We start from the raw sequence: 25,095 nt of genomic DNA, 5'->3' as shown, positions 1-25,095 counted from the left end.
AAAGAAGCTCAGTGGTACCAAATGAAGGACACCAGCATGTCTAATTTTGGAAACTGTGCTCATGATAGGAAGTGAGGTTTCAAAATTCAGGCTATGAATCCAAACCTCTTTGGTGTGGAGGGTATGCATGAAAAACTAATTTTTCCCTAATTTTTTTTAGTAACGGTTTTGTATAGATTTCCATAATTTAATATCAGAACAAAAAAAATAGTAAAAAAATAATAAAATAAAAAAATAAAAAATAGCTCTAGGCTCCTACTCACGTTTTTCTAAAAAAGAGCTGTTTACAGAGCTCCATAGCTTCAGCTAAAGCTCACACACACACACAACTGATCGAGTCAGATAAATGTACATATATAATATATATTTATATACATACATACATACATACATACAAAGAGAGAGAGACAGACAGACAGACCCACTCTAAAAACTGAATCTATGTCTCCTTAGGTAACCCATTATGTGTCCAGTAAATATTAAATGCTAATTTGTAAAACAATATTTTTTTTTATATAATTAGTATAATTACAAATCAAGATATATTTATACCAATGTATACACTTAATTTTTTTTAGCAAAACCATTAAAATTTTCTCCTAAATTGTTCTGTCTGTAGCTGGCGCTGGCCATTTGTAACACCACCTAAACCTTCCAATACAGCACATATACAAATATTTACCTCAAGCTGTGTATAAATCTGGTCTGGCAGTTTTTGTCCATAGCTCTCGAGAAGGGCAATGGTCTGCTTGATAGGGTCAAATAAGGGATCAGTTGCAGCCTGTCTGTCTCTCACTGCCAGGAGATGCTCCATGACTTCAACTAGCGCTGTATAATCTCTCTCCGGGACTTTGTGCTGTAGACAATAGTCGGTCACCTTAATAAATTCCTCCAAGTCATTCAAGCTATGAAAAAACAAAAAAAATATCAAATGTCAAACCATTTAAAAGCTAACTGCACTTTCATAAACCAAACAAATCCCAGGAGCCAGGTAGCCAATATACCTTAAAAATTATAGCTAGTGCCTAACTTTTTACAGCTAGTGCTTAACTTTTACAACTAGTGCTTAAAAAACCCATTCTTGAAGTCTATAAAAGGTCCAGTGCCATGGGATTATGAACCACTTTAGAACTACTTTTGTCCCCATACAAACCTATAGAAATGCAATCAATTCTAATTGATCTCAGAAGTATTTCAAATTGATGTAAAAAAAACATGCTGAATGCGTCCATCTAAGTCTGTAAACACAGGCCCTAAAAAATGCCAGTCCACCTTTAATGAGGATAGATATCTTTTTCTAGCACCACAGCCTGGCCTTGTGTTTGCACCCATCTGTACACAAGCTGAACCAGGTCACTACTTAAAGGTGGTGTTGAAGATAGGAGACCTGCTCTGCACTGAGCTGAATCAGCAGCCAATTTCCCTCATACAGATTTTCAAGCGTAAAGCAAGATGTTCTCAGACCCAGGATGTTGCTGGACATAATGCTGGGAATAGGGCTTCTCTTAAGAAATGGTAATCCATCATACTGACATTTTTTCATAGGCTACCGGGAGGAGTACACATGTATGATTTTTAGTCAATGTACATATTGACAATATACATTAAAATAATCCTGTAGCTACAGAATAAATCTGAGCCGTAAACAAACAAAAAAACTGCATACTTATCTTTCTAGCGACCCATGTGTACAAACACCACTACATTTCTGCTTTCCAGCTGATGCAGCTATTCTACACTACCAAGTGTGTTCACTACTTGCACTCTCTTACACTGCTGTGCTGTGTGGCTCCTACTGCTAGCTCATATGTCCTGTAGTAACGTAGGAGTCGGTTAAAGGACATACAGAAGGAGTAGCAGATTTGAAGACACGGGCAACTAGAAAGGAGAGTACACACAATGTTCTTTTACAGCTTAGGCACCTTTTACAAGTGACTTTGAGGTTAAAAAGGGACACTTGTAGCACTTCTACTTCTATTACAATCTGCCAATATGAAGAAAAGCACATGGCCTCAGATCTGTGTACTATCCTCTGTTCTCATCATATGTAGATCTACTTTTCTGTGTGTGTTGGACAATCTTTCTATTACTGTCTAAGAGTAATAGTGCTCCATTCATCTTCATACACATGAATAGAGCAAACCATAAAAAAATCCATTCTGCCCAATCATTTGTGACACAAAGGCAAGCCTGACAGGTTACTTCTGCTTTGCACCAGTTTTCAGTCTGTGAGAGCCCTCTGAAACCAAGTTGTGTTGATGTAACTGCAGCCCATATATTTTCATTCAACTCCTGTTCACTAAGACAAGCAGTAATCTGCAGGAACCAATTCATATTCTCCTTTGACTAATGTGACTTTAGCCAACATATCTGCTGCTATGTACATAAACGTTCTGTGTATGGCATGAACCAGATAGTATAGATATGTAAGACACAGGAGAGTTCTGATGGTCAGATCGGTTCTTAACAAATGACCTGTGGGTACTTTTAGATTGTATATTATCTGCCAAACTGCATATCACCTATCAACAACGAATCTGAGAAGATGCTCCTTAAACATCCAGCTCCACTTCCTTATAATGAGGAGCATGCTTGTTTTAAAAGGCTTCATGTCCAGCTTGAACCAACTCTCAAAAACCCTGGTATCTTCAGAAGCAAATATCTGGGTGTAAAGATTTTCATAGATGTCAATCTAAAAAAAATAAACATAAGTTGTGTTAAATGTGATCTTTTTCAAACATGACGCAGTTCACAAATCTGTAAAATATAATTTCTTGCCTGCTCTTTAAATTGCTCAATAGTGGGAGGGCTTTCTGGGACCCCATTATCCGCATGTGTTTCAATTTCCTCAGATGTTAGCGCGTGACCATACAGGATAAACTGTTTCATGGACTCGGATTTGTCATCAGTCCACAGATAGGAATATGAATCATAGGTACTTCTGTAATCTAAGACTTTTCCAATTATGTTGGTAACTTTCTCCATAATTTCTTGCCGAATATCAGAAAGGTCAGTCATCTCATCAAGGTCATTCTATAAAAAATTAAAAAACATTAACCATCCAAAAGACAATTTCAAGTGACATTACAACATCTGTTATCTAGTCTTTCCATCACAATCAAAATAAACTAATTCCCATCTTACCAGATGATGGCACATATACTAATGCTGAAAAAACCCCATAGAGAATTGTAATGATTAGATTACATCCAAAAGATTTTGGCAGTGTGTTATGGGTACTTGGGTCTGCTTTTTATTTCTTAAGTTCTGTTTGACAATGCTACTGGCCTGGAACAGATCTCAAATCTTCTTCCTGTCTCTAGTCACCTTTGTGTATTGTAGGTTCAGCTAGGCAATGCTGAGAAATGAATGTGCCCCCATTTTACCCCACATCTCCCACACTAGTTTTTTATCAAAGGAAATCTGTAGTGATGTAGTACAAATGCTGCTACTGCTGACCTCCCCCTCTAAAATGCTTACCACTTAGCTGTTAGGCCTTCCCAGTGGCTTTAATGCTTTGTGAGGCCCTGATCTGGAACTAGTGTGCATATAAGGAGTTTGAACTACACTCACCGACTCCACTGACTTTCCCAATCCAGCCAGTGAATCAAAAATTAATAATGCCAAAGGCAGCCTTCCACCTAGCATTTCTGGAAGGAGGAGGTCAGCAATAGGGATGGGCTCGATGTGCCTTGTGCGAGCCATGATTGAGTAAAGCAATGCACCTGGCCACAGGTCAGGTGCAAGACTTTGCCCAATCACAGCACAATGCACTGTCCTGTGAGGTGCCAGACAAATGTAAACCGCCGCTCCACCCAATTGTTTCTATTTTTCCGACATCTGTCAGAATGCCATTCTGCAGCGGGAGTTTGTCGCGAGCGGACGCGTCGGCAGGCATCCAGGTTTTTTTTATTATTATTTCTTTTCTTTTTTTTTATTTCGTCGAGTCGGAGTCGTGGACAACGCTGGACGTTGTGATTGACTTTAGGATTACATCAGTGGATCCATTTTTTTATGAAAGGACTTGTCAAAAATCCTGTTGGTTTTTTTTCCAAATAAAGGATTTTTTTAAAAAGTCTGTTTTATTTACAATTTATTTAACTCCTAAGTGAATGGGTAGGGGTATAAGTACCCCTTACTCATTCACAAGGGGGGGATGCCGCATCTGGGCGACCATGGAAAAGCACCCTCCCAGTGCTGAGGGCATGTGGCCTGGTATGGCAGGGAGCGAGTGCCCACCTCCCTTTCCTGCCCTGTCAGGCCTGTGCTCGGATCAAGGGTCTGGTCAGGAATTTTAGGGGAGACCCCATGTTTTTTCTCTCTCTTAAATCCTCCTGTTCTACTGGTAGATGGTAAAGCACAGTACTGTTAAAAGGACCTGTACTGGAGGGTGGAGGAGGACATGGATGGCAGGAAGGAGCATGTAAAAGGTGAGTAGTGCTGTGCAAACTTTGTAGTACAGTACTGTGAAGAGGAACTGTGCTAAAGGGCAATGGAGGATGTGCAAACTCCACAGTACTGTAGAGAAGATCTGTGCTGGAGGGCAGAGGAGGGTGCGGAAGGCAAGGGGAGTGTGGAGAGGGCGAGTATGCAAATTCTGAAGAACTGTAAAGAGGACCTGTGCTGGAAGATGAAGAGGAAGTGGAGAGAAGGAGGGAGCATAGCAAGGGTGAGTAGTGCTGTATGAAATCCACCCTACTGATATGAGGACCTGTGTTGGAGGGCAAAGGAGTAGATGGAGGGCAGGAGTGGAGGGCAGGTAGAGGTGTAGAGAGGTCAAATAGTGCTATGTAAACTCTGCAGTACTGTAAAGAGGACCTGAGCTGAAGGGCGAGGAGGACATGGAGGGCAGAATTGAGTGTGAAGAGCGAGAAATGATAATAGAACGCTGCAGTACAATAATAAGTACCTGTGCTGGAGGAGAAGAAGGACATGGAGGGCAAGAAGGAGCGTGAAGATAGTGTTAATAGTGCTGTAAAAACTCAGCAGTATTGGATAGAGAATCTGTGCTTGAAGACGAAGAGGAAATGGAAGGCAGAAAAGAGTAAGAAAAGGGTAAGTAGTGCTATGTAAACTTTTTATATTGTTAAAGAGAAAGCCATTAAAAAAATTAAAAGCCAAGCATAAGGTTTAACTTTGTATTTTAAATGCCTTGCTTTTAAATTTTACTGTTGATGTTCTTTACAATAAAAAAAATTTACCTGATAATTGTCCACTCCAAAATGTTTTGCAATTCTTTTTACTTGACCTGACATTTTAAATATGTCACCCAATAGCTCCTCCATAAGGTCATAAAGACCGTCACCATCTTCCTTCTGCAGTGATGGCTTAAATACAATTTCATTACCACTGAGAGACATTTGTGCCTCAAATAAAGGTGCCGGCTTTAACTTTTCATCTGTGTTCTCTATAAAGAACTCCATGGAATGCAGAATAGTGTTGTATAAGCCATCTGTTACAATGTCATCCATGTACTCCACATAGATTTTCCAGGTATCCACATCAGGAACAGCCTTCAAGAGTTTCATATTTTCCTGTGCAAGGAGTTAAAGCAATACATCAATCAGACACAAAATAATGGGTATGCATACACACAATCAGGTTTTCAACATTAAATTAGAATTTCAGAAATGTGTGCACTGCAGAGCAAACCTCCAGTACTTGCAAATGCCTGCTGCTGTACTAAATACCAACACTGTCACGATCTGCAGACTGGAGCACTGCGACACATGAGCTGCGGGTCTTGCAGAGCGGGCTAGAATCTCAAGCTGCAGTGATGCCAGGGATGTTGGTCACAAGAAACTTAGGGACTAAGAGATTGTGCGTTATTCCAAACAGATGGCGCCAACGCTCTCAGCTCAATTTCCGTGAACTCCCTGTCCAGTGCAAGATCACAAGGGACAGACTAGTGTTCAGCAGATATCTATCTACCAGTTAGGAGAAAGGAGGAGCAGGGGGGAGGAGGTGCCTTGCCTTTCTGTGCCTGTGTGTTTGTGGGGAGACAGCTTACTAGCACACACAATGGTAGCTCTATTGGATCCTGCAAGGGAAAGGAGCCACTCTAAAAAAAATCATCAGGGCCAGTTCTTAGGGGACCAGCTAATTGTACAGAAAACTTAAACATCAAACATCAAGGTGCAGCATCTATTGCAAATGTTTTAATCAGCATTTAAAACAGATTAAAAAGCGTTTGACTTTAATATCACTTTAATCATTTAAAACAATTTAGCAAGCTTTTTAGGATATCTTATAATCATAAAAAATAAAAAAATAAAATAATTCCAAAATTTAGAATACCTCAGCTAGGCTACGCAGTTTATATCCATCTTCTTGGATCAGCTGGTATTTTTTATTTACTTGTTCACTTTTGTCCTCTAGATTGATCAAGGCTTCTTTTTTGTTGTCCTTTCGAGAAAATAAAGTCTGCTCTGCCCATGAGTTCATGACCTGCTGCATTGTGGCAATGTTGTCCTTTGACTTCTGTACTCTTCTCTCCAAGTCATAAACTACGGACTTCACTTGAATAATGTAATCCCAGCAGTCCTCACAATTCCAGGCATAGCGATTCTCAGCATCTTTCAACTGTTCATTGATGGCCTCTATGTCATCCTTAACCAATGGGTATTCCACTTCTAGCACAGTTTGCTTCAGTTTATTGTACCACTGTACTAGAAGGTCCAAGCCTCGAATATACTGTGGAACATAGTAACACAAGAAATACAGTTATTACATATAACTATATACAACTACCAACTGCTTAGCTGCCCATTAATTGGTAGAACAAAGGGTGCAGATTTACATAAGTCTGAACATGACAAAGCCTGAACTATAAACCACTGTGCGTACCATCAAGTGAAGTTTTTTTAAGAATTTGTACATTGTAAAGGGTGCAAAAAAAAAAAAAGGGTCTTAAAAGTGCTCAGACACACTTAAAAGGGTTGGTTTACCCTACACTGATATTCTGGTAATTGATAAACCAACAGACAATTTATTATAGCTCTCAAAGACTCTACTGGTGAGAACTAAGCACTCCTGGTTCTGTAGCCATTATCAGGAAGTCCCACACTGCCCGTTAAATTTTTCAGTTCATGGAGGGACCCAGGATCAGTACTTATTTTGATAAGATTGGATTATACCGCCACCTATAGGAGGATTCAGACACTGACAAACAAAAAAGCCGTTGGCCCACTAGGCATAACCCCACCAGGCATGGACCATTTAAGTACATAAATCCTGTTTTTTTTTTACCGTTCATTAAAAGGGATGCAGGATCAGTAGTTAGTCTGAAAGGATTGAGATGTCAAAAAGCAGCCCACTGAGGGGTGGGCAACACAGCAAACAAAACACCAAATAGGCCCACATATCAAAACAGAATAAAACTGGGGCAGCCTGCAACATGAAGAGGTACCTGAAAGACCTTATGCCTTAAGTTGACATTAGAGGAGACCTGAAAATCCACTTGGTAACTCTTGGAGAATGAATGAACATAAGACCAGGTGGCAACCTTGCAAATCTACCAAACAGTTGCCTGAAGCCTAAAAGCCAAAGAGGCACTCCAGACATAGTAAGAGTGCGTATCTTGGCGGAACTAAGGTGGAAACCTTGTCCTTAAGACCATATGCTTGAACAATGATCTGTCCAAGCCACCAAGAAAAATGGTGGAGCAAGAAGCTTGTTCTCCTTTACAGATACCACCAGGAATCACAAAAAGAGAGTCAGTCTATGGAATGAAATTGGTGGCTGAGAGGTAAACCCGTGCAGCAAGAACTATGTCCAGGCAATTAAGAGAAATCTCCTAATGTACTGGAGCCAGACAGAGAAATTGGAGAACAATGTTCTGGTTGAGGTGAAAGGCCGAAACCACCTTAGAGAGGACGAAGGCTCTAGGCTTCATTATTACGTTATCAAAGGGTTCTTTATAGGATAAATCCATAAGTTCAGATACATGTCTTGCAGAAGTGATGCCAGCAAGGAAAGAGTGAAGGTGGATATCGGTTGTACGTTCAGAAGTCAGTCTCTAAAGGGCTGACAGAACCACATTAAGGTCCCACGGAGTCACTGAATGTTGTAGAGGAGGAGCCACATGAGACATAACCTGTACAAAAGGTCTTGACCAAGGAATGGAAAGCCAAATCGGACTTGAAAATAATAATGCAAAAGCTGAGAATTGTCCTTTGATGGTACTCCGGGCCAAATGTTATTCTAAACCAGATTATAAAAAGTTTAGGATTCATCCCAAGGAATAATTGCTGGGGTAGAACTTTCTTTCTTTGCCACAAGCAAAGTAAGCCTTTCATGTGCTATGGTAGACCATACAAGAGGTAGTCTTTTTAACTTTAAAAAGTTTAGGAATTACAGTCTCTCAAGACCTAGGCTTCAAAAGCCTTCCCATTAAAGTCAACCACTGTGAAGCAGGGTGGTAAATCAGTCCTTGAGATAGGAGTTCCAGTCGATCTGGAACAGTCCGCCGGATGTCTGCCAGAGGATTGATCGGGTTGGAGTACCACATTTGCCTTGGCCAGTCCAGAGCTAGGAGTATCACTCTTATGCCCTCTATCTTGATAATCTGGGGTGAACAAGGAAGGAGGTTTTCAGGGAGAAAACATTGATCAGGTTGTACTAAAACCATGGTGTCCCCAGAGCGTACACATTGACCTTGGGGGATCTCTGTATCTGTAAACAAACCTGTACAGTTTTTGTTAAATCTGGAGGCCAATAAGTCTACATCTGACATCTCCAAACTGTGACACAGGCCCTGAAAAACTTCCTGGTAGAGGGACCACTCCCCTGAGTCCAGACATTGTTGGCTATGGTAGTATGCCTGGCAATTGTACATGCCTGGTATGTGAATGGTGGACAAGGCTGGAATGTGGAACTCTGTACAAAATCTAAAATCTTTTCTACTTCTGGTTCCTCCCTGATATGTGCCACCACTGTAGCATTGTCCATCTGAATCCTAATTGGATACATTTTCCAGCTGGGGGTGTCCAGTGTTGCAGGGGCAGCAAAATCGCTCATCGCTCCAAAATGTTAATCAGCAGATGAGACTCTTTAGTTGACAGAGTCCCCTGCACTGACAAGGTATATAGGACTCACTGTCCAGTCCTTCATTCTGGCATCTGTTGATGCCAGAATGATGTGATGATCTCCCAAGACAGAGGGAGGAAGGATTTTCCAACTCCGGAGCTGGATTCTTAAACCACCAGGCCACAGACAAGCTGGTCTTTAGTGTTATAGGGGTCTAGAATGGAACTGAGCAAAATGAACTACCTTGAAGGAGGCTACCATCAAGCCTAGAAATCTCATGCAGAATTATAGAGTTGGACAGCTCCTGGATCGTACAGTTGGAAACTGGGATTGGTGTAGCAAAAGTTTTCTTGAAGAAATTGTTTGGCCTGAGCGGGGTCTACAATGAGACCCAGATACTCTAAGCGATGTGTCAGTTCCAGCAATGATTTCTGAAGGTTGAGGATCTAACCAAACCTGTTCCCTCAATAGGTGGTTGTCTAGGTATCCCATAATGGAAAAACACTGTGAGCACAGAAAAGCTAGTACTGGGGCCTGAACATTGGTAAACACTCACGGTGCGGAGGATATACCAAAAGGTAGGGCTACAAACTGATAGTGCTGAGGGCCCACAGATAACGTTGATTACATAATATTTGAGGTTGAATAAAGACATATGTCCATCAAGTCCAACCTATTGTGTGCATGTATATGGTTCTACTAATGTGTGTGAAAGTTTATGTCCCCGTGTGATCACCTTCCTAAGAGTACTTGTACCCCTGTATATTACGGTCCCTGAGGAAATCGTCCAATTGCCTCTTGAATGATTTGCTGCTAATGTTGCTATCCCCGGTAAACATTTTGTACATGAAAATCATGTCCCCCTTAATCTCCTGACTTCCAATGAGAACATGTTTCAATTTAGTAGCCTGTTCTCATAGCTCGGGTCCTCCATCCCGTTTATGAGTTTGGTTGCCCTCCTCTGGACTCTTTCCAGTTCAAGGACATCCTTTCTGTTCACTGGTGCCCAAAACTGGACTGCATACTCCAGATGAGGCCGAACCAGTGATCTATAAAGTGGCACAATAATAGACTTGTCCCTGGAAAACATTCCCCTCTTAATACAGGACAGGAACGCTACTTGCTTTGTTTACAGCAGCCTGAGACTGCAGGCTATTATTCAGCCTGTGGTCTACAATGACCCTCAAATCTTTTTCCCATTCTGACTTCCCCAGTGGAGTTCCCATTAGTGTGTAGTCCACTTGCTTATTTTTAACCCCAAAGTGCACAGCTTTACATTTATCAACATTAAACCTCATCTGCCATATAGTTGCCCACTCCCCTATTTTATCCAGGTCCTCCTGTAATGTTATGGTGTCTAAGTCCGTGTCTATTACCCTCCCGATTTTAGTATCACACTGAAACATGACTGTTTATCCCCTCCACAATATCGTTAATAAAGCACAGAACCCTGCGGCACTCGGCTCATGACCCTAGCCTAATCCGAGAAGGTGCCATTTATCGATACACGTTCCTGTAGCCAGTTTTCTATCCATGTACACACTATTTCCTCTATGCCCATGGTTCTCAGTTTGTGTAGTAAACTTTTATGTGGTACCATGTCAAATGCTTTTGAAAAGTCCAAATATACTATATCCACCGGCCTCCCTCCATCCAGATCTCTAACAACCCCTATGTAAAAATGAAGCTTCTGATTCACTGGAAAGATGGGGACATGCAAGTACGCATTCTTGATGTCTGCCGAGGCTAGAGAGTCTCCCTGGTGAAGAAAGCCTATGACAGACTTGGTGGATTCAATGTGGAACTTGTAGACTCAAATGAAAACATTTAGAGCTTCAGGTCCAATATAGGACAAATGCCTCCTTTTGGATTTGGAACAGTGAAGAGGATTGGAATAAAAACCCTGAAATCTTTCTGCTGTTGGCACAATGCTAATTAACCCTTGATTCAAAAGGTCTGCAAGAATGGAGGTCTTCTAGCCGGTGTGCAGATTCATATAGGTTAGACAACATGAAATTGGGCAAGGGCAGAGTGTGGGATAAGGGAGTATTTTTACCACCAGTAATGTCCTTTATGAAACTCTCCAGCAAAGCACCAAAGAGGCATACAAAATTAAAAGGGAAGTGCAAAATGTTTTACATTGCTGTTCAGCAGATCAGCATTTAAGCCCCATGTTTAGGTTTACAGTGAGAAGGCTCATTTTGGAAATGAGATGGATAAATGTCAATTAGACTGTCAACACAATAATGTGGGACTGAAGACAAAAGCTCTAGGCGTTTTACAACTGAAGGGTACGTAAGCACTGTAGCTGGATCTTTGACGTTAGCTGACTCCACTCCCCCTAATAATCACAGAAAAAAATTGTGCCTCTGACTTCTGCGAATGCATTCAAAAATGATTTATAACAAATCCAAAAAAGGTATAAATGCTTGGACCCATAACATACAAAGTATGGTGACTTACATAGCACATAGGGGCTTTAGCTTATACCCAATTTTGCACAGGTAATAAAAAAAATAAAAATACCAATCATTGTTCAAATATGCCAAAATGAAGTGAAACAATACACATAAAAACACCAATAATAAAATTAATTCAATGTAAACCATTTGTTCAAATGTTCATTAGACATATCCACACCAGTCATAGTAGTCAAATGAGTTGAAAAGACTAACATAGGTCATAGAAGTAATAAATAACATAATATTGTTCCATATTAACTATATCCGCATTGCTTGAATTATTACTAATGGGTTACAAAATCTCACAAGAAGAAGTGGTACAGAGGATCCTGTGGCATATTGATTTGAATGAAGCTTCTCATTTGACGGCAGCAAAAAATGAGCACAATTAATAAGCTAAGTCCCCATAGCATCAACAAAGATCCCACTAGATGGCACATATAAATGTTCGTGTGCTGAACATATACTGTAGTCAAAGAGGAATAAATAGAAAAAACAGCAAAAGCTTGCTTGTTATTTAAAATGCTCCTGCCTTTGGCATTCATGGACTTGATTGAGATGTCAATCTTGATATTGTATTGACATGGCATGTATCACTTCTGATCTATGATGTAGTGGCTGTTTTGCTCCATTCCATTACTGGTAAGGATTAGACTTTCACTTGCTCAGATGTTAAGCCAAAAGCTCTCCACTTCAGTTATCAGACTGTGCAGTGCATGGCAACAAGTTCACAAGGCATGCCAGTTCATAAAAGTCAAAGCATTAGGACATGCAGCAATTAGGCAAAGCACATATAATCCAGCAGCCAGAGGTGGCCAGGTCACTATAGAAAGCAGCAAGGACTAACTGGAATGTGAACCATGGGCGTCTTGCAGATAGGAGTAACGGGGGGAAGGAACTACCTACCGTGTGACACCTAAGCTAATGACACAGCATTTAATTATGTCAAGTGCTCACCTTTTCCGCATTACCCCCTTACGGAATGGGGGGTATTGGTAGCATTAATGTTCCCAAATACTATAGTAACTCCCAATGCTCAGCCAGAATGGCATACTCCATTAACAGTCTTCAAAAACTAGACCACATAAGAGGCTGTGCCACAGATCTGGAGCTGAAAAAAACTCTGCAGCTAACTAACACAATGCCTATGGGTCTGGGAAGTGCCACTGGCAGTGCACAGTGCTGGAAGGACATAATCCAGGCAAGGTTAGCAATATTTAGTCCAGTGGGGCCTGGGTCAGCCTCCAAGGCAATGCAGAGGATTACCTAATCTGGATAGTTGCATAGAAAGCCCAGCTCAGCAGCGTGTAGATGATGTCTTGATTGAAGAACAACAAAATACACTTAAATAAAATAAAATGGCTGGTATAAAAAGATGTCAAAATAGAAAAGATGACCTTCCTCCTAGGACTAGCACAAAACTAAAGCACGCTGGGAGTAGGATTGGTTATATCTGGCTAGTCCACGGCTTTCTTGTTTGCCAGTGTCCAAATGCCCCTGCAGGCGGCAGTATAACACAATGTTATCAGAATAATTACTAATCCTGTGTCCCTTAATGAACAATTAAAAGATATATTTTTTTGGTGAACTGACCCTTAAAGTGAGGAGAAAAAAACCAAACAAAAAAAAGAGAGAGAAGAACAATACAAACGGAGATTTAAACGTGAACCTTACCTTGTGTAGAATTTCTTTCTTCTCAAAGATTTCCAATGCAGCCTTGGGTATTTCTGAATGATTTAATACCTGGAGATATTTCACCTCCCTTAATACTGCTACTAGCTGCAATAAAATACACTTATTATAATAATATTTTATGTAGTGTTCTTTTAAGCCTTCATATCTGTATTCCAACTTGTATTGATGACAGAATTTTAAAATGGTTGTGGTGCCATTATGTACACCAGTTGCTGGATCGTTAAATGCATTTTCTCTTATTAAAACTGACTGCAAATAAACAGTAAACACCACAATAACTTAATCACAAATGTTAAGAAAAGAATATTTACCTTGGGGTCAAAGTTGACAGAGAGAAGGCCATCTGCAGTACGTTTTATAAGCGGTTGGTCTAGATTGAACTTACAAATTTCATCAACCCCAGTTATCCACTTTTCATAGGCCAGATCCTCGTGCTGGTCTAACAGAGTCATCATCTCCATATATTTCTGATAAATGGATGAGGCCTCTGGGCTTTCCACACTTCTACAAAAGTAAAAGGTTATAAAGACAAAACACATTTTTAAAAAGTTTGCACTTATTTTTTTGCATCTATCTTTGCTTGCACTTCCATTACTTTAGATACCAAATACCTTTATTTCAGAATGCACTGGTAAAGTGTAGTATCAAAGCTTTTCCAGTCAAATTAAAAAAAAAACATTTTTTTAAGAGATTATTATTTCTAAATGAGACCAAACGTAGCCTTTTGTATAAACTGCAACACAAGAGAGGAGTCTCTCTGCAATTCTACATAGAGGGTTTCCTTGAAAAAAATCCCTGCATAAGAAATATACACACCCCTCTAGTGACCCGTCTTCTACCTTCACTGCAGTCCAGAGGTATGTTTGTATCAGAACGTCCAGCATTTAACACTTCTAAAGTTTTGGGATGCCTGTGTCCTCAGCCATGCACCGTCTTTTGATTTTTGGACCTTTGTGTCCTGTAGTAACGTAGGGTTTGGAGGATGGAATTGCCGCATACAGCAGAAGGACAAATGCATACATTACCAGCAGTGTCAAATGTTGAAGATTCTGATGAAGTAGGAGAAATGGGTATAATACTTCTTCTACCGTAGGGAGCAAGTTTTGAGATTTCTATCAAACTTGACATGGTCTCTTGATAATATTTTTGATAGGTAGGTCTGTGGCAGCAAGTACATTCAGAAAATCTAATGAGAAGTGTATGGTGCTGATGGGTAGCTGGGAGTCTCTGATGGCAGAAAAGTAGTGACATAAGTTGTGCATAATAAATTGAACTTTAATTTAGGAAACAGACACTCACTCATGCTGGATAAATCTGAAATTGGACCACATAATCTGTATCCGTTCTTTGAGTTCTTTGGTCCACTTCAAGATACCAGAGATGAGAGGCATATTTTTGTGTACAACACAGGTTTCCATCTACAGAGTAAAACATATAGCCATATAATGATACTAATAATAAATAATAATAATAATTGAGCTGCTTCACATGTCATTTTTAATGTGTTCATTTTTTTTCATACTGTACCTGTTTAACATGCTCATCGTATAACAGCTTACATTTATCCAGCTCCTCACTGTACATCTGAAGAAGTGTATAATAATTGGGACTGAAGATGTCCAAAATAACCTGCCTTTCCAGAAAATAACCAGAGAGAGCCAGCAACTGCAAAGAGACATACAAGTTAGAAACTAAACAATTTGCTATGATATATTTTCACTATACAAATTTTCATTTTTACAAATTAAGGCATGTATTGTCATTTATACACAATGCAATCAGGGTGGTTATATTAGATCTACTCTGGTAATAATACCCCATGTACATTCAAGAGTTCACCTTATGTTGTAAGTCACAAAGTATTATTTGCACTTTTGGAAAAAAGATGCCTTTATTATTCCATGATAGATTCATAGATTAATTACATTAAACATTCAAATAATTTTTATTGCTCCCCTCACACAGAACTACCGACACAAGATAGTGCGGAGGAGCATAGGAAATGTCTTTGCTGCTCAGCATCATCTAGTGGCGGCAGTGCTGTGCAAACACCATTTGACAAGCTATATGCCGCGTGTAAGATATATAAATCGGCTCCTAAGTAAGAGTGTCTGTGACGTATCTTCTTTAAATAGTTTCAGTGGCAGAAGGGCCAGTAATAGGCGGTAGTAAGAAACGCTGCAAATTTTGATAGTGGCTTTAGGAAGGACATACACCTTTCCCTCACTCCTAGCAAACATGGACTTGCCTGGAGTAGTCTGTTTAAACAGGCAAACAACAGCACAGTGTTTTTCTTTATTAGAAATCCCGGCATTCTACGTTAGCCATTTCTGATACACCTGATAGTGAATGGTTTTTGTAGTTGTTAAACTCATAGATTTAGAACAAAATGCTAAATAAAAACTAACCAAACCCATTATACAACTCAGCGTGTCAGTGATACTTTAACAGCATTAGGAATTATTTGTAAAATGCTGATGTAAAGAGCATGAACAATAAATGTGCATATTTTCGTGGGTACTTCAGATAAAAACTTATAAACGTTATTAGGCTGATAAATATTAGCTGGAACAAAGTGGTACATAAAATACATTTGATAAATGCTGTGCTAGAGAGTACCAAAGCCCCCAGACTCAGAAAACTATATGCCAAGTTGCATGTGTTATTTCCAAAAAAGGTACCCTGGTTTTCAGGGGCAACAGGGAGGTCTAGAAGATTTGCTATCACAGTGATAAGTTCACCTATACACAAAATCAATGTCTCTGTAATATTATTTTGATACAGAAAAAAAGATGCACACCTTAAAAGCTGATTCCAGTCCAGTACAGTCCTTAAATGCCAAACATATCATTGTTGCAATCTGGGTCTCAAGATCCAATACTTTAGCCTTGAAGTCAAAGTAATAATTTTCAAACTCCTGCAATAAATTACAAAACGCTTAAGGCTACAATGAATAGGTTATAAAATAAATAGTGATTACATAGTTATCGTATATTTTATTTTGTTTTCTATTAGGGTGGCCATACATAGCCAAATCTTTGTAGGTAACAACAACAAAAAAAGGATTGATATAAATACAAATAAACATACAGTATGTAAGCACAGATGTCAGCTGTATTTACCCTACCATCAAGTCTGGGTGGACATCTTGGTGGGTCCTGACAATATTGCAATGCCTTTGAAGGAAGGCAGATGTCTAAATGAAAACCTGCCTATCCATAGAAAGTGAACATTAATGGGATGATTAATAAATCTTCCGACCAGCCATATGCTGGGCAAATGCCATTACCACGGTATTCTCACCACAAGATGGAGATAAGGAATATAGGAATTTCCTATGCGCCTTGTCTACATCTAGTAATTCCAGACTCATTATTAGAATTACATCATTGCTCATGGTTACACTTCTTTCCAAAGTAAATTTTTTTCAATAATTTGCATCACAATATGGCAATATGCCAGTATGTACATACAAAAACTAATATCAGAAAACATATATGTGCTTCAATAATTTGGAAGCCGATACCATATTGGTGTAATCTGTTGGATCATGATCACTTTCTTTGAACAATTTACATCTCTCTTCAAACTCTTCTTGGAGATGTACGACCTGTTCCGTCAGAGTGTATCCTTTACTTCCTCCAAACTCTAATTTTTCAAGTTTCTGGAACTCTAAAGTGGTTCGTAAAACATCCTAAAATGATTAAAAAAAAATAGAAAACAAATAGAAAATTACATGGGAGCCCCAAAGCATAGCAATCTTTGCTTCCAGGTCTGAAGTCCAGACCAGCAGGTCATCTTTTACATGTGCTCTTTACCCAGACTGATGCTTCAAAGAAGCACACTGGGATTTTGTACATCTTTCTACTAAAGACAGGACGAGAAAGCACAAATCTATAAAAAAATAAAAATTTAGGGAGCACATATGATGCATAGCTTCAGGACACAGCATGCATTATATATTCTAATAGGCTATATTGGCAAAACTTTGCAAACACCTAACATCACACCCATCTATGGCCAATGTGGTTTATAAGCAGTACAATTCCACCATGGGTACTTCTCCATGACCATCCTTAACTTCAAATCTAGGGTGCTCACTGGTTTTCATCTTGGCAGCTGCAAGTAACTCCCTGTTTTGCTGATCTGCGCTTTCTACACCTCTCCTGCTGTTTCTTTACTATATTAACCCACCAGCCTGAAAATCACCAGTCATCAGAGGGACAGCTCTGAAATGGGGAAGCAAAGTCCTGCCTTTACCAAGATGGCTGCCACCACACAGAGACATGGTTCAGAACAAGGCATGGTAAGTCAGCAACGAGAAAATTATCATCTGCAGGGAGAACAAAAGAAACACTGGTGACTAGCCTTTTATCCTCTTCTTGCTTTTTTGGGCACCGATTACACCATTAAAATGATATGCATATAATTCCTTTCTACAAATGTCATAAAACAATAATTTTCTTATTTACTGTATTGTAACATAAAATATATCCATTTTCTTAAAAAACGGTAGAGAATAAGATTTCTGAAAGAACAGTAAGTAAAAATGTATAAAAACAGAATCACTTGATGTTTATTTTGTCAGACTGAAAGCCTTAAAATGTAATATCTGTCTAATTAAATATAATTGTTGTGGTCACTAACTGTGTCACATGGGAATAGTTACAGTAATAATTATAACCATTAAAAGAATGTATTATTTTAAGCAGAATATATATCTTATTTAGCCTGGGAAAGTAGTGCTTTCCTTGAAAAGCCCTGTGCAGGTCACCTCATTTGCAATTCATAGTTCTCCATTCTAAGTATTTATAGTTTTCAACTCTGAATAGGATACAATTAGTAGAATTAAATACCTCAATTTTCATTAGGCGCTCAAGAAACCTGTCATATCTTGCAAACACCAGTTGAGATCGGAAATCCCAGGGTTTGAACTCGTTGCTATCCACATAGAATGACCCCAGATTGCTTCTGTGACTTTGAAAGGAAAGCTTGAAGCTCTTGAGGACGTTCTCAGTGATTTGTACATGCTCCAGAGCTTCCTCTGTTTCCTCCTTGAAAAGATCTTCCGGAGAAAGATACGATTTTGCCTGGAATTTAACAAACGATAATCAAGCTTAATGCTCGAAATGTAAGAAAAAAAGGGTCATAACTCTGTCAATCAACCACATTTCATTAAACAGGACTCTGACAACAAACTCACAGCTGAATGGACTAACAATAGAATTTTATCATTTGGGCGACCTTCTAGAAACTGCTCAATCATTAGTTATTGCCATAATATAATACAAACTTTTACACCAATACACAGAGCAGTCTTAAGCAGAGATAGATCATGCCCCGTGGCAGAAACCTGGGGACCACAGGATGTCCAGGTGGCCCAGCTACAACTTTCACCTCCCTATCACTTCACAAAGAAGGATGTGCTTGTGCGTTTGTAGGCAGTTGGTGTCTGATAGGGGCAGTCTATGATAGTACTGATAATGAAGATGGGATGGCTGATTGCAATCTTTAAAAATGTCAAGTAAAGCTGCTATGTTCCCTAGCGCCCAATTCTTATTTAATCTGTTGCTGGTCTGAGGGCTGTGAACCAGTATCCAGAAGCACACATGCAAGGGGTCAGCTTTATTATGACTGCTTCAATTACTAACTTTAGTAGCCAGAAAAATGTACCTGAATATATACTTACCTTATCCCCGTCTTCTGTACACGGTGCCTAGGCAGGGGTCATGCCATGCTCCATCCAGCGAGATTCTGGGAATGGTGAGGATGCCAAATCTCACAAGAACAAGCTCCAGCATAGTGCAAAATTTGGGGTACTCAAAGTTCCACCGAAATCTCGCCAAAAGGATAAGTTTGTCACACCCGGAAGATGTTAAGTAAATATATTTTCTAACTTTTTTCCCCATTGGTATACAGTATTTTTGCACTACTATTATACTATGCTTTATAAACTGGGAGAGGGCGCAGAGATAGTGAGTGGACCTTGCTTGCAAAGTTCACTGGGGGAATTTATCAAAACTGGAGTAGATTTGCACTACAGCCAATCAGCTTCTCTGTCTCATTTTCAAATCTTACATGAGCAAACTGAAGAGAGGTGCTGACTGGTTGCCCTGGGAAACTGCTCCAGGTTCTGTTGGCTCCAGTTTTGATAAATTCCCCCAATGTGTATCCCTAGCTTCTCTTATCCATGCTAGGTGCCGGTCTGTGTGCCTTCTGAAGCAGCACCGATGCCCAGCAGGGAGGAGAGAAGCTTTCAGGATCCCGAGTGGCGCAGGCAGCTGATCTTTTCCTCGTTACTGACTTACCAGGAGCTTGTTCCTATCAGTGGTCAATAATGGAACACTGTGTAACTATGCTTTAAACTTCATTTTTCACAAGTACAAGCGGGGTCAGTAAAACTGTTTTTTATTAGTTTAGAAAGCATTTGCACTACCTGATCAATAAGCAAGTTGCAGAACTCTTGCAGCAGTACAATGATCCGAGCAGGGGTATTATAGTAAGTGGAGTTACTCCAGATCAAGCAGATGGTGTGGAACAGAGGTGGGATGAAAGTAGTAATCTGAGGAAAGTCAGTCTCTTCTAATAACTGTATATGCGGTTCTATTGTTCTCAGGTGCAGATCAATGTCTTCAGCTTCCGTAAGTGCTTATATAAACAAACAAAAGATAATGATTATACACCAGAAACATAAATTGTAATTAGAGCATATAAAATACAATCAGATGATTACTTCATGTATTTCATTTAGTATGAGCTATCTTATTTTAGCTTCCAAACTGAAGGGAATCTGATCTCCAAATGGACTTTCACTTTAAATTGGCAATATACATGCCAGGTGCATACAAAATGAGTTCAGGATCTTAAGGTGCCCATACACTGCACGATTCTCGTACGAGAATCGCGGGAAATCCTGCGATCGTACGAAAATCGTGCAGTATATGGAAGGCGTGCGACCGTTTCTACTGTACGGTCGCACGTCTTCCGTCGCACCAGCAGGCTAGAAAACCCGCCGGGAATCGTACGATTCTCGGCGAGTTAGTGGCCTGCTGGTTCGACAACTGCCGAACGGGCCGGTCTGCGCAAGCGCACACAGCCCGTTTGCAGTCATCGTAAGCCCGCCCCTCATTGCAGGCATCGTAAGCCCGCCCCTCAGGGGGGCGGGCTTGCGATGATCGCAAGTACGATCTGCCTGTCCAAGATGGGCAGATCGTACGTTTTTTTAAGTACTTTGCAACCCTCGCAAGACAAAAGTCTTGCGAGGGTTGTAAAGTGTATGGCCACCATTACAGCTAACTTTTGTTAGAAATCAACCACAACCTGAGCATAAAAGACTGTCCACTGCCAGCATGCTAAAGAGAAGGACCCTTACTTTTTGTGTGAAAGCAGTGGTCTCTTTGCAAAGGTCCAACACACCCCATGCTAATTCGGAGCTAAACTTTCCAATCAGCAGGGAGTATTGGCTTTCCCGATTGCTGAATTATAGGTCTGATTCTACAAGCAGCATGTCAGACCTCTGCAGAGAGACCACTGCTTCCACACCTAGAGCAAGAGTTTTTCTCTGAAGCATGGTGGCAAGAGAGAGGCCTTTCTACGGCTGCTTTTGAAAGAAAATGAACTGTAAGCTTTTGCACATTTGTTTTGATGCAGCTGAATGTATTTAGCTGATCAAAACGAATTGTTCAGTTGGGCTTTAACATGCAGTAGCCCACTACGAGTGTCTAGATTCAATATATTCAGTGTGACCATTACTAGACATGTGCGATTCGTTTCGTTACGAATCAAAATATGTATGAATTTTCCTGAAATTCGTAAATTCGGAAGCATCCGAAATCCGAATTGCAGTTTCCGAATTATATCCGAAATACGAAATTCCGTTAACGAATTTCAGATCCGAATTTCTTTGAAACAGGAACTAATATTACCCCTGTAAATGAGGTTGAACAACATGACAAGATTTTTTTTTTAATCCGAAATACGGATCTGCTGCTGCTGACGGTTGCATTACAATACACAGGCAGGAAGAAATACGAAATTCCGTTGAAGTTAAAAAGCAAAGTACATTTGTTAATATACTGGAGTTGATGGAAGTTTTAAAAAAAATACGAAATACGAAATTCGGATACGGAATCCGTTAAGGGAATTCGTATTTCGTTTGGTTGACCAATCAGAGGTTTTCTCTTCTGCTGCTGACAGTTGCATTCCAATGCAGGCGGTATACTGGAGTTGATGGAAGTTTTAAAAAAAATACGAAATACGAAATTCGGATACGGAATCCGTTAAGGGAATTCGTATTTCGTTTGGTTGACCAATCAGAGGTTTTCTCTTCTGCTGACAGTTGCATTACAATACACAGGCAGGAAATACGAAATTCCGTTGACGTATTTTCGTTCTGTTATGAACATTCGTTATATTGAAGTTAAAAAGCAAAGTACATTTATATTGGAGTTAAAAAGCAAAGTACATTTGTTAATATATTGGAGTTGATGGTAGTTTTTTTTTTAATACGAAATTCGGACACGGAATCCGTTAATGGACATTTGTTAATAAAGTACATTTGTTAATATACTGGAGTTGATGGAAGTTTTTAAAAAAATACGAAATACGAAATTCGGATACGGAATCCGTTAAGGGAATTCGTATTTCGTTTGGTTGACCAATCAGAGGTTTTCTCTTCTGCTGCTGACAGTTGCATTACAATGCAGGCAGGAAATACGAAATTCCGTTGACGTATTTTCGTTCTGTTACGAACATTCGTTATATTGAAGTTAAAAAGCAAAGTACATTTATATTGGAGTTGATGGTAGTTTTCTTTTATCCGAAATACGAAATTCGGATCCGGAATCCGTTAACGAAATTCGTATTTTGGATAAAAAAACAACTACCACATCGACTCCAATATTAACAAAGGTATTTTTGCTTTTTAACGTCATCATAACGAATGGTCGTAAAGTTACGAAAATGTGCCGAAACTAACGGAAATTCGTATTTCGTACGAATCCAAATTGAGTTTCGGACACGAATTACGAAATAACGGATGTTCCGAAACGGAACAAATTTTTTGACGGCGCACAAGTCTAACCATTACCATGTTTAATAGATATCTACAATCTAGACAGAAGTAATGATGACAGTTCCTGACGCTATGCAGGCAGAGATTTATTAAGAAGATGCCAAAATTTCTGATTTTTGTTCTACAGCAGCATAAAAGTAAAAAGTACAATGTCTATGTAGTTTTAAGATGTTGTTCTACAAGCCTATGGTCTAGCTCAGTGCTCTTCAACTGTAGTGGGATTTGTTATTAACCTATATATTTCATACTGACATTAATGAGCATATGTATTATTACGTAGCACTCAAATGATTTAATATTAGGAGCCTTTAGAGCAGTGGTTCTCAACCTGTGTAACCTTAAGACCCACATTTGTCCTCGGGCATTAAGTCGCGACCCAAGTTGCATTGCAATGGAACGCACAGCAGTGTGGGCCGTTGTGCTGTGACGGAGCTCCATCCATACATGCATTGCTTGTACAGTTCCCATGTGCGCCTGTAGAGGTACCAGGAGCCAGAATGTGACGTCATTCCAGTCCAGGCACTGCTACAGGACATGCGTGGGAGCTATAAGCAATGCATGTATGGATGGAGCTCCCTTGCAGTCATACCCCCAGTGCACCCCACCTCAAGCTGACACTGGGCAGCATATTTTGAATGGCTGCTCAGCGTAAGAACTGACAGTGCTGCGCGATGGGGAGGCTGATGAGCCTCTCACCTAGAAAAATGGAAGGCATGCGGCGACCCACTGAACACGGGGTCGCGACCCACTTTTGGGTCCCGACTCACCAGTTGAGAACCAAGGCTTTAGAGTATCTCGCAGTTTAGAGATATGCATTTAATAATGAACTATTCTTGCATATTATGGTGTATTTTCATAGATAAGTTGAAATAATTATTTTAAGAAGATACAATATATGAAATTATATATATATATATATATATATATATATAGTGGCAGCAGGCAGGTGGGGATGTCTGTGTTCAGGTGTACTAATGAAGTTCTTGATATCTCGATCTAACAGCTGACTTCCACACTCTAGGCAGTCATGCACTGTCAGTTTACCAGCAGTCCCCCACCTGGCAGACTCAAGTGAAGATCACTTCTGTACCTGCGGTAGTGGGTAAGACTGTCCTAAATGAGCTGAGTGCTGGGACTGATAAAACAGTCATTAGAGAGACTGACTGTGACACTGTGTGTGGAGTGGGAGTGTCGCCAATTGGGCAACCCACTGGATATTTAGAGAGAGACTTGCCCCTACATAATGCATGGCATAATGGGGAGGCGAGAGTTAAAAACGAATGTGAACTAGTGATGAGCCGAACACCCCCGTGTTTGGTTCTAACTCGAACTTTCGAACATGGAAAAAGTTTTAACTCGAACTTAGAACTCAATGCAAGTCAATGGGGGTAGAACTCAGAAATTTGTATATATTAGAGTTCTATATAAATATCAATAAAATGTATATAAATGTCATTTTTGCTTCAGCAGGTTCTATAACATCCCATAATGTTCGGCGTTCGGCGGACGCTAGAACATGCAATGTTCGAGTCGAACCTATGGTCGACTCGAACATGCAGCCCATCCTTAATGTGAACATGTACTGTTCCCTTGTAATGCAAATGTTGACTCAATGCTTAGTGCTGATAAAGTCAATACTACGGAATTGAAGAGCGTTAAAAACGCATGTGACAATGCAATGTTTGATGCAAAAAGTGGTTTGAAGATTATTGCTGATGAGAAGGTTAATATTGCTAAATGTAAAAGTGTTCAAAGTGCATGTTTTGAGATGTATAGGAATGATGGTAAAACTGCATTATCGGCAACCAAAAAGGGTGAAGCAGAAGTATCTTGGGAAACCTTAGTAGAGCTCAATAGGTTGGAGTCAGAGCTTCCCCGAGATAGTTATGGTGCTGACCTGACGGATCAAGGTTTCAGTGCGGTATCGGGTGGCAATGCACAGGTGGCTAGTGCAGAGCCACCAGGCCATGATGCTGACAATGGTTCTGTGTGTACACCTGGGTCATGTGGACCTAAGATGGAGGTTTATGTGGTAGGAGTGACCCCTGGTCAAAATGTGTTACGTTCCCTAGAGACGGTATGTAAAGCAGCAGAGGTGTCCCTGGAAACCTGTAAAGAGCCATGTGAGCTGCAACCTAAGGTTACCCAGGACAGCTATGGTGCTGCCCTGCTGGGCAATACTGACCTTGTAACTTTTAATGAGAATGTGTTAAAGCCAAGTGAAATTTTGGAAAATGTTTCTGGGATCAGTGAAGAGCCCCAGGCTCATAGTGATGGGAATGGGTTAAGTGCAGAGCCACCAGATCATTATGTGGGAAGTGTTGAAGTGAGAAAAGGGGAAAATGTTCAGTTCCCTGTGTCTCAGATGGATGACGTGGTACTGCTTAATGCCTTTGACTGGAACACAGATGCTATAGATTGGGACAGTTTTGCAGAAGGGTTATTGGCTATAATGCATGACTTGTCTGAGAGCCAGGAAACGGGTAAACATAAAGACGGTGAGGATACAAAAATACAGTGTGTAGCCCAGGAAGGGGTTAAAGAAGTGTTGGTGAAATTGCCAGAGGGCACCAATATAGTAGAAAAGATAATTGAAATCAATGTAAAAGATGTTGGGTTTAATGAAAATGCTGGGACATGTGGTTCCCCTGCAGACGCCGCTCTGCTGAATAATGACACTATGGGTAAAGGTGTGGGAAAGAGTTATGTTGCCGAGTCTGCCAGGGGGGAGACTGCTGGTAAACTGACAGTACATGACTGCCTAGAGTGTGGAAGTCAGCTGTGGGATAGAGATATCAAGAACTTCATTAGTACACCCGAACACAGACATCCCCACCT

The 25,095-nt window shown here is 40.2% G+C and overlaps 1 protein-coding gene across 1 annotated transcript in view; it reads right to left on the bottom strand.

Moving 5' to 3' along the window:
• DNAH11 (dynein axonemal heavy chain 11) overlaps positions 1 to 25,095 on the bottom strand; it is a 216,756-nt gene that overhangs the window by 163,885 nt on the left and 27,776 nt on the right. The window contains exons 6-18 of the mRNA XM_018576316.1: positions 19,621 to 19,832; positions 18,041 to 18,274; positions 16,711 to 16,878; positions 15,985 to 16,101; positions 14,712 to 14,849; positions 14,484 to 14,602; positions 13,496 to 13,688; positions 13,164 to 13,268; positions 6,298 to 6,693; positions 5,202 to 5,534; positions 2,779 to 3,033; positions 2,523 to 2,692; positions 683 to 905 (exon numbers count right to left, since the gene is read on the bottom strand). Coding sequence (XP_018431818.1) covers positions 683 to 905; positions 2,523 to 2,692; positions 2,779 to 3,033; positions 5,202 to 5,534; positions 6,298 to 6,693; positions 13,164 to 13,268; positions 13,496 to 13,688; positions 14,484 to 14,602; positions 14,712 to 14,849; positions 15,985 to 16,101; positions 16,711 to 16,878; positions 18,041 to 18,274; positions 19,621 to 19,832 — 2,663 coding nt within the window. The remainder of the gene's footprint in view (positions 1 to 682; positions 906 to 2,522; positions 2,693 to 2,778; positions 3,034 to 5,201; positions 5,535 to 6,297; positions 6,694 to 13,163; positions 13,269 to 13,495; positions 13,689 to 14,483; positions 14,603 to 14,711; positions 14,850 to 15,984; positions 16,102 to 16,710; positions 16,879 to 18,040; positions 18,275 to 19,620; positions 19,833 to 25,095) is intronic.

The sequence above is a fragment of the Nanorana parkeri genome, unplaced genomic scaffold (assembly GCF_000935625.1).
Source record: "Nanorana parkeri isolate BGI_ZX_2015 unplaced genomic scaffold, ASM93562v1 scaffold64, whole genome shotgun sequence".
In the NCBI taxonomy this organism is placed as follows: domain Eukaryota; kingdom Metazoa; phylum Chordata; class Amphibia; order Anura; family Dicroglossidae; genus Nanorana; species Nanorana parkeri.
The sequence above is the reverse complement of the archived record's forward strand: the minus strand, read 5'-3'. Positions and strand labels throughout refer to the sequence as shown.